A 10,815-nucleotide genomic window follows, 5' to 3' on the forward strand; every position below is an offset into this window, starting at 1 on the left:
TCTAAACAGAACCTTGTTTTAGTTGTTAGTGTTTGAATTATTGACATGTTACATTAGTTAGATGAAAGGACAGGAAATAAGAAAAAAGGGGAGTTTAGTTGCGTAGGGGCATGAAGCTTGTGGCTGTCGTCCTAAGTATGAATGTGAAGCTGATGATTGCTGCTGACACGACCGAAACTAGTTGGCTCAGGAAGATTCCTTTCAAGGATATCTTATCCTCTCGTACACATTGGACACGTCCAAGGTCCAACTTGCATGCTTGACAACGCATGCTGGCGTGGATCCTAAAATGAAAGCTTCAAAAATCTTATGCATGTTCTTGTTCGTACATACGTTACAGCTGTATTGAACTAATTGTGATGCCCTCCTTCCTCTTTCTCTCAACAACTTGATGGGTTTTTTGATCTCTGATTGGCACACATTTCAATTTTCCTCGTGGCTTGGTTGGTTGCTCTAAATTAAAATTAAGCCCCTGGTGTGTCTTTTTTTTTTTTAGCTTTATGGGTAAGAGTGGAGTAATACTTGTGTATGGCACATAATAGGAATGCCAGGCCACTTTAAACTACTCCTTAGGTGTGTGCCAATGAATCATTTGGGTATCTTGCATGGCTTGTTTTGAAGCCTATCCATAAAGGAGCAGTGCCTAGCTTCAACTTTGTTTCTTGTTCTTTATATTTGGTTGTTATTCTATTGCACTTCACCTAGATCTTTGGATGGATACTTGATGATCTTGTAGATTGCTTTTTAGATGGTCACCATGGTCCTAAGGTTTGGAATGCAGGCCAAGTTGTCTCAAATGGCTTTCCTTTTGGCCTTGTTTTTGTTGATTCTTCAGATATCAGATCATGTTATATCCAGTTACGTTTTGTGTTCTAGTCCAGGTTTGTTAAACCTAGAACTAGAAGATTGTAGAGAAGGTTTATTCGTGTTTTTTATGCTTGTTTTATGGGTGAAGTTAGCAGGAAACTATACAACTTGTAGTGTGGAATCATCTTGGACAGAAAATAGGTTAAAGTGGGGTGTACAAGGAAAGCCATGGGAGACACTGGTGTAAAAAACTAGATTGCATGGTTTTTATTTTGGTGAAAAGGAGCAAAGGGGAATCAAGAAGTACTTAAGCAAAAGTCTTTAAGGGATATCTCATGGTAAATAATATTCTTGAAGCTTTAATTTTTAATCGAATTGAATGGTCTCATGTGATCTATATGTAGCCCACTTTGTCTGATAAACTAAGGTTTTGTTGCTACTGTTTTAATGATTTCACCATGATTGGTGGCAGTAGCTAATCCTATTGTTGGTCAAGATTTGAGGAAGGGGAGGAATCTTTAGCTCGTCAACTACCAAAGGTAAACAACTACTTTGTTACACATACCAGTCCTCTTGGAGGTGAACTTAAATCTAACAGATGATTCTTCTTATAGTTCATGATCTATATTTTACTTTCTCCTCTCATACTTAATTTGTTTCCCTCCATTGTAACGTTTGTTTTATACAACACTAAGTGCGGTTTGTGTGTAACAACACTAATCTCCCTCTCAAAAGAGACTTATCAAATGAGAGTACTGTCACAGAATAAGAGTTAATCTTGGTTATATGGTAACACATGATTATTCTTAACTCCGTCCGTACCCATGAATCTTACCTAATGAATAATCAGATATTAATTGCCCATATATTTATTTTATGGAGACAACTTCTATAAATCATCTTGTTTGTACTGGTAGTAGCTCTTATACAAATTTTGTTTCATTTAAACTACTTTCTTCTTTCATTTTATTTAAACCATGATAGTTTGTTTCTACAATAATATGCTTAATTTCTTTCCAACAGATTTAGGAAGTTTTTCAAGAGATTCTACTTGCTGTAAAATCATCCTTATTTCCGTTCCATGACAACACTAATTTCTATCTCCCACTTCGCATATTGATTTTTATTTTTATTTTTTGCTGAACACTTCACATATTGATACACATAGCATACATGCCATATTATTACTATTAATATTTTTTGGGGTTGTTTTTATGCCCATGATCTTAAAGGCCCAGTTAGTAACAGGCCGTTTCTATGGTATCACGAAATGTTTATGGATTTTGTTGGGCTGGGCCTGGCTGGGATGGACCGAGCCTTGTCTGGCCCAATCTATCAACTGAATTCATGCTCACTTCTGATGAGTTGCGGACTTGTTAACACAAACAGGCCCATTGAGCATTACCACGCTAGGCATATGTGTGTGCCTAAAAAAAATTGTCTCTATTGTTTAGGACAGGGTCTTAAATTGTAGTGGCATTGCTCTTCTGGTTAGTAAAATTGCTGAAAATTACTGAGGTAAATGGATTGTGGTCACAATCCCTTACACTATCGTTTCACTTTGATCAGAAAAAAAACAAAAACACTAAGTGACACGAGCAGTCATATTCATCACTGTGCCACGTTTTACTGATTGCATTGGTAGTAGGTATCTGTTAATGTCATTGCCAAATGACCAATTCCTATCAATAATTGAAGGCTTATGTTTGTATATATGTTCTGTCGCTCTGACGTGTCGACATTCAGGTGGTGCAAAATTAGAGATGTGACAACCAGGTTTGTCTTTAACTATATATGCTGATCAAGGTCTTCTGTGTTTACACATGCTTTGAAAGGGTCCTGTTCATTAGAGAAGTAATGTATCTATCGTAATGTTTATTGATACATAATGTTTATTTTAGAACTGAGTTATAGGTGAGGGGCATAATCTATAAACAATTATCTTTGTTTCAAAACTCTATGGCAAGTGGCATGATCTATCTATAATGATGCTTATTTTAAAATCCTTTGACAGAGAAGATTAGCATAATCTATCGATGACTATGTTTGTTTTAAAACTATGTGATAAAATCAGGAAATCGTTGTGGTTTGAGTGATAGTAAACTCAAGTTTAAGTCTTATAAAAGAAAAAAAAAAGAAAAAATTTACTTAAATAATTAGTCAGACTTTTGACAGAAATTAATTATTAAAATAACTAATAAATATTTTATACTAAAAAACTATACGATAGAAGAATGGCATAATCTATCAATCAATAACAAAGTTTATAATCTATCAATATTAATGTATATTTGAAAACTGTAAGATAGAAGAGTGGCATTGGACTGAGTCACTTTCCAATACCATGCCAGATTTTGTATAAAATCAAAATCTGGCTGAAATTCATGAAAGCTGCATTACACGGTTGATGTGTCCTTACATTACCAATAATGTTGTTCTAAAGCATAACACAAGCTTTATGTGTTCTGATCTGCACCACACACTGATCCATCACATAGCATCATAGCTTCTCAATAATTCAATTGCACGTTCCTGGAAACCTGTGATGTGAATCTCAACCGCACATTCCCTGCTACCTTATCAATTCGTGCATTCAACTGAAGCAATCAACCACACACGTCATGCTACTTATCATCTTTATTAACCGTTCATTTCCAAGCCAGTTTCACTCACCCCGCTGAACTCATCACTTACTGGAAGCCTTGTTGTGAGTAAGAGAAAAGGCTTCCTGCACCGAGCACACCAACTTGATACCTCTGATTCTTTCTTTGCTTAGAATTCCACAGAATATGGAGACTGTTCTTTTCAATCACTCCCCACCTTTGGAATTCAAGGTGCGTAGAAATAGTGCCAAGTATATGGTTAAATCATCACTAAAATAATCTTAATAATGGGACTTGAAATTTAATTACTGTATCCCTCTCTACCTGTTTATGTAATTTTGTGGAGTATGTACCCTTTATTTTATTTTTATTTATTTGATATCATGTTCGACCCCCACTTTGATGGTTTGAGAAGATATCTACAAACCACAATGTCATGAGAGGAATTGACATGTTATTTATTATATTATATATCTGTCAACATTATATATTATATATTGCAACTATTTGATAGTTACCCTTAATAGAGAGATTAAACAGACTCACTATACAGCTCCAAAAGATTTGTATTTTGTTTAATAAACTTAGTAAAGTACCATATGATCAGCAGTTATTAGTAATTTGGGTTAGTTATTGTGCTAATATGCATCTTGCATTTTATGGGGAAAGATAGAGGTAAGGCTTAAGAATTTGATATACCTTTATATGGTGGGTTTTTTGTCATAGGCATTGGCTTTCATTATAATATGCATTAATTTTAAAAAATTACTAGTCATTTTGATGTTTCTTGTTGAAGAAACCACATATTTTCCCGATTTCTGGTGGATTTAGTATAGTTGGTCATTGGCATATTCTTTCTGTTTCTTTAAATTTGTGACAATTTGCATGCATTGTTACATACAAAAGTCGTTTTAGGTTCTTTACATTTTAGTCAGTGTTTAATTGATTAATTTCTTAGCATATTATTCAAACTTTGTTAATTAATTAGTGATCTTAAGTTTGAATATATGAGGTTTGTTACTCTTGATTCTAGTTTTGGTTTTGTGGCTACTGGACCGGTACCATGCCTTCCCCAGTTTGGGTTCTATACTTCTCTCCTTAAGCAGCAATGCATGAGAGAATAAGGACTCTGAGAAACTGATCTTCTGGAAATGGAAAAAATTTTGAACTGTGATTGCAATCAGTAGAGGGAACCATTGAGCTTACATTTGCTGATTATGTATGGTGGTGATTGCAAAAATTTATTTAATGTAGGGGAATATTTGGTGTTAAGCATTGATTTTAGATGTTTAGATTATGTATTTAAGAGAAGGGGGAAAACCAAACAAGTAGTATTGTGAATGTTGACAACTGTGTAACGACTGCTAGTGAAATCTTATTTGTGTGATCGATAGAATTAATTTATTCTATTTTTAAAATAATTTATTATGAAAAATTTGTCGGGATAATTTTTATAATGAAAAAGGTGATTTTTCCTTAAAAGAGAACCTGGAGCTGTTTAAAAAAAAACTCAAGACAAATGTTATATTTAAAAGACATGCTTAATAATATTTATAATAATCATGTCATTTTTATATTTATAATAATCATGTCATTTTTCAGAGAAAATCTCTCTTTTAGTTTTTTATTTTATTTTAAAAAGTAAATTTTGTAAACAATTTGAAAAAAAAAATAGTTATTACAGATTCGTTTTTCAAACTTACACAAATAGATCCTCAAAGCATAAAGGAACATATAAATCAACAAACACTCACAATGTTTTTGCAAAAAAGTGATATTATTGGTGAACCTGTGGCAATAACTTTTCACATATTGATTATTTTGAGAAAGCAAAATTTTGACCATGAAATTGTGATTTTTTATGCATATATGCGACCAAATTACCTTTTCATGGTTACTAGAAACCCGCTCACGGGAATGCATGAGAAACTGAAGAACCGATTAAAATATGTTGTTTTCTTAATAACTATAATGAAGTTTGAATTTAAAGTTTTATACAAACTGTTCAAATTGTATATTATTAGACAGGTTAAGACTTTTATTTATTTTCTTCAAAATATTTAATTTCAAGAGCCTCAAGTAGTACGTCTCAACAATCAAATTAAAAAAAAAAACTTAATGTTTCAATAATATTTTATTTTATACAAACTATGATGTATACAGTATACAATAAATACAACACCCCTAAAATAGTGTTATTAACAATTAACTATGATTCTGTAAAAAAAATTAACTATGATTTATTACATAATACTATAATAAGGTCGAGTATAAAATATAATTTAAATGAGAAAAAATTGATAAGTTATTCGTTTGTTTTTTTTTTGTACCAAAGTTATTCGTTTCTTATTTCTCCAAAGAAACTCTATTAACAACAAAAAATAATCAGTAACAATGAGTTATACATAGATTAATATGCACTTTTTGCTTTCTAGTTTCAAATAAGTTTTGAAGTTTCTCAAGACTTGATTTTGTGGGATCTGCCCCTAATTTTTTTATGAATTTTTTTTTTTTTCATTTTTATTCCACTAAGCTATCATATTTAACTATTTAATAGACTTTATCCCTTTGAACCATATTTTTTAACATTTCCTGTTTCATCGAATTTATAGAAACATTTTTTTTCACCAATAAATGAGTAGTAAAACTTATAAATTTTTTCCCATTTTTCATGAATGCTATGTAAAAGCTTCATGTTTGGTTCAAAATGAAGCGAAGCCGAAGGTTATACGGATGGAAATATCATCAGATCCCCCAAACACAACTTTGTAATATATTGCCTGAATGCCTGGGTAGTGTACTACTGGAATTGGATAGAATAGTTTGTTTTGTAGTACTACATCGGAATTAGCTTTTAACAAGTACTCATGTGGTTCTTTGCTTTTAACTAGTTATGCTTTCTTGGTAATTTACCGTCAGAAGTTATTTTGGAACAAAAGAAAAATTTGCTTAAACATACAACGTTTTCATTTTTCTTTTCCCCTCACAATATGTTTACTGTTTAGAGTGGTGTGATGTGATAATCCTAGACATAAAATTATCGAGGGATGCATTATCGTCGTATACAACAAATATTGTGTTTTAGAATTTGTTTTCTAGAAAATAAAATTACGCCCAGGATTGTCAGTTTTGCTAACACCAGAAAATTAATCTGAATGGTAAAAACAGATGTTTTACATAGACAAACTGCCTCATTTGTTTAAAGATGAATTATGACTCATTTAATTTGTCTCATTTATTTAAAATGCTCGTGCTTACATGTACAGACACTATTAAATGTTATTTCACCTATATTGTATAATATTGGTTTGAATACTAAGATTATTTTTATTATTTTTTACATAAGATTTCAAATACGAGTTTCATAGACAAGGAAAATAGGTGTTAAAAAAGAAACTTGTCATTTTAAATAAGTAGTACTCTCAATTATAAAAAATTGTAATAGTATTAAGCCGTACGTATTACATTATTTTACTGATTCGCGGAGCCATGTTAATGGCACACTAAAGTTCCCCCATGGCAGTACGTGGCACAGCATATGCCATCCCTGGGTAGCATATTATGTTAAAATTGCTTTTTTAAAGTTTTAACAAATTGACCCATTATAACATCCTAGTGTACACATAAACATGAAAAGGAAGGGAGGAGTTATTACAAATTTTTAATAATAATAACATTATTGATAGATCAGCAAAAGAACAAAAAATATTGGCATCCAATTTCTAACAATTTCATAGACAATAAAAGATAAATATAAAAATTGACGGACATTGCATGAAATTGTTCTCTCTCAATTTGCAGACATAAAAATGCTAACGCATATCTATTAGTTCACTATACACAAATTTCACGCTGCTGCATGCGTCTCTATTCGACGTACAATTTGTACATTTGGGCTCATGCCATGCACATAATACCATTAAAACCTTTTTCTTATGTAAACTGAACATTATGAGCTAGACTAGCTAAGTTTTATACTGTGAGTCAATAAAAAATAATAATAATAACTTTTAAAATAGTTATCTTACTTAACGAATTATCTTTACAATCGTTTCATAACTATTTACTTTTATATATTCTCACATCTTTGTGACTTATATATTTGTAATCAGGGTTTGAGCAAGGAGGAGGAAGACTCATTGCTAGGGCAAGTGGAAATATGGAGGTACATGACATGCTTCACGGACTCCGTGGCCTTGAAAGCTGTCATAGAGCTTCGTATAGCGGACATACTAGACCGTTATGGTAAACCACTATCCTTGTCGCAAATTGTGGAGAACATAGAAGACGCACCCTCCCCAGATGCCTCTCTTCTCCAGAGAGTCCTGAGAGTGATGGTGCGCAGAAAGATCTTCAGTGCACAAGAATCAGAGACAGGAGAAACCCTCTTCGGCTTGACACGAGCCTCGAAGTGGATCCTTCGCGACACGAAAATGACCCTAGCACCCATGTTGCTGCTGGAGAACCACCCAATTCACCTGAACCCTGCGCACTACATCAGTGAGATTATTAGAGAAGGCACAAAAAATGGCACTGCTTTCTTTAAGTGCCATGGACATGAGCAATTTGAGATGACGGGTTTGGATCCTGAGTATAATAGGTTGTTCAATGAGGGCATGGTGTGCACTGCTAGGGTTGTGTCCAAGGCTGTGATCACTGGCTACAAAGATGGGTTCAACCAGATTAAGTCCTTGGTTGATGTTGGAGGTGGCATTGGAGGGTCTCTTTCGGAGATTGTTAGGGCTTATCCTCATATCAATGCCATCAACTTTGACTTGCCTCATGTGGTTGCCACTGCTCCTAAGTTCGATGGGATCACCCATGTTGGAGGTGACATGTTCGTGTCCATTCCTAGTGCTGATGCTATTTACATGAAGGTATATCAAAAACTGATCAATACCATATCTTCTTAAAATGCATGTGCTAATGGCTTATAACACTCTAACACACTACTTTTGCAAAAGTGATATTCGTACACTCATAATATTAGCTAGTTAACATTTAGTGAGTGAGAGAGAAAAATAATAAAAAATATATAAATATAACAAGTGATATCATGTAATTATAAAATGAGAAAAACAATGCATATTAATTTAGTATTTTAAAAAATAATTCTAGTTTTCATACATAAACATAATTAAATTTAATGTAATGAAATTTTATATCGTTGTATTACTAGTTTGAACTAGTTTGAGTTATAATGAGTCATAAATGCATAATTATGTACATCTTTTAAAAAAATTGAAAGAAAGGTATAAATAACTATTACCCAAGGTAATCCAAATGGTTAATATAATGATGTAAGATTTTATTGTATATATATATAAGTAATATATTTAATAAAAGAATTTGTATTTGATTTTGATCATGTATAAAGAAATTTTATATCAACAAAAATTATATATTATAAATAAAATTAGTCTCTAATCCGATAACTAATAACACAGACATAAAAAAAAAAACTAACCACTGTGTTGAATTTAAATCCTGTTATATGATAATATATAGTTTTTTATGGTATATGGTCAAGTCTTTCATTACAAGTCAAGTATTTTGTGCACTTACCCTTCAAATTTTTTTCTTTGGGGTGAAATATATGCAGTGGATTCTGCATGACTGGAGCGACGAGCACTGCATCAAGATCTTGAAGAACTGCAGGAAGGCAATACCAGAGAAGACAGGAAAAGTCATAATCGTGGATCACGTTCTTCGACCCGAAGGCAACGAACTCTTCACAGACGTTGGCATCGCATTCGACATGATGCTTCTCGCTCACAACGCCGGTGGCAAAGAGAGGACCGAAGAGAACTGGAAGTGGCTGTTCAAGGAAACCGGTTTCGCGCGTTACAACATCATCAAGATCAACGCTCTCCCTTCCATCATTGAGGCGTTTCCAATCTGAAGAAGATGCCACTACCACAACTGCATGTGGTTTTTATGTTGCATGTGTTGTTGTTATTATTAACAGCTATATGATCTTCGTTTTAATTTTGTGGTTTTCCTTCCTGCCCTTGTTATGTTTGTGCATTAAATAAAAGTAAGAAATGCCCCACCACTAAGTAATGCTATATGGATTATGTATGTGTTCCATATATGTCAAGTGAGTGGTGTGTGGTTGTGAAGAATCTATTGCTTTTAATGAATCAGATCCTTTGGTGTGAAAACCTTGCTTTCTATGTTGTTGCCTCTCCTCACTCCATAATACTTTGCTCAAGTTCAGAAAACTTCCACAGTTCATAAGTTTTCAGTATTTATCTGTTAATTTGTTAAATAAAATAATGTTTGATTCCTACAAATAAAAAAAAAAAGTGGATGTATAGACCACATAAGTCAATATATATGTTATCTATTCCCACATATCCATCATCAGTTCATCACATAAGAAAATGAATAGACCACAAAACACCGGAAAACTTTGGAGTGCCGGGATTTTCTTTTATAAGAAAAAATTTAGGAGGTGGGAATGGGTGACCCATTCAAGACAGGAAAAGGCTACATGCTTAAAGAGAGAGAGATACCGGCATTTACCTAATTGCAAGGAGATGAATGAGGGTTCGATCTTATAATCTGTTAGATGTTAAACCTTGTTCCCTTCAACTTTTGGGTTGGAGTGTCGATTTTAATGGCTTATTCTTCAAGACTTGAATAGATATAATTTCAAGATGAGAATTACCCTACTTATATACTCTTTAATTTCAGGCTCTTTCTCTCTATAATAGATGTACCACTTGGAAATTTTCCCTATAGAATAGAAGTATAAAACAGAGAGATATGTAAGTTGTATGGCTATTTAGTTTAGTTGCTGTGGCAAGGCCTGTGTCACTTGTGAATCATCTTTGCCTATTTATAGCCATTGCCCATTGGTTATACACGAGGGGGTGATTGCTTCTATTATGTTCTAGGCTATCTACACGTATTTACCTAATCATTTTTTTTTTATCGATAACTTTCTTTTACAGTCGTTGGTCAAACATGAGGTTGATGATTACCTCTATTATTTTCTGGATCTGAATCCACTGGAGTTCAAATATAAACTGCACCAGTTGCAGTTTTGATCCAATGGTTTCTGTTATTGATACACAGTCATCAATAATTTTTTTATAATACAAACTTACTATTTCAAGGGCTAAGATTCATGTTAGAAAAACAAGTATAGTGCAGTTGGAAAAACAACTATAGAGGATCTAAATTCGTTCTGTTCGAGTGCTATCTACACATATCTACCTTATTAATTAAAGTTTGAGAGCTTTCTCTTACAACTGTTGTTTAATATAACCATATATTTTCTGACAGAACTAGCAATTAGATGCCTAATCTTCAGGATTACCTAGTACGAATTCAGATCAATCTAATAATCGGATGAATTCAAACTGATCTAAATTAAAAAAAAAAACATGAGTTGGTC

General features: G+C 33.0%; 1 protein-coding gene across 4 annotated transcripts; it reads left to right on the forward strand.

The window, feature by feature from the left end:
• The first annotated feature begins 208 nt into the window (after positions 1 to 208).
• LOC100812768 (3'-hydroxy-N-methyl-(S)-coclaurine 4'-O-methyltransferase-like) lies at positions 209 to 9,574 on the forward strand. 4 transcript variants are annotated; one of them, XM_041016026.1, is made up of 5 exons: positions 209 to 1,145; positions 1,283 to 1,346; positions 2,554 to 3,641; positions 7,523 to 8,287; positions 9,013 to 9,574. In XM_041016026.1, the coding sequence occupies exons 3-5, from the start codon at positions 3,597 to 3,599 to the stop codon at positions 9,310 to 9,312; spliced, it is 1,110 nt and encodes a 369-aa protein (XP_040871960.1). In that variant the 5' UTR covers positions 209 to 1,145; positions 1,283 to 1,346; positions 2,554 to 3,596; the 3' UTR covers positions 9,313 to 9,574. The 4 variants fall into 4 exon arrangements, with proteins under 4 accessions (XP_040871960.1, XP_040871959.1, XP_040871958.1 ...); XM_041016025.1 differs by having other exon boundaries at positions 1,280 to 3,641; XM_041016024.1 differs by having other exon boundaries at positions 1,283 to 3,641.
• The last annotated feature ends 1,241 nt before the right edge of the window (positions 9,575 to 10,815 follow it).

This window comes from Glycine max, chromosome 6, assembly GCF_000004515.6.
Source record: "Glycine max cultivar Williams 82 chromosome 6, Glycine_max_v4.0, whole genome shotgun sequence".
Classification (NCBI taxonomy): Eukaryota; Viridiplantae; Streptophyta; class Magnoliopsida; order Fabales; family Fabaceae; genus Glycine; species Glycine max.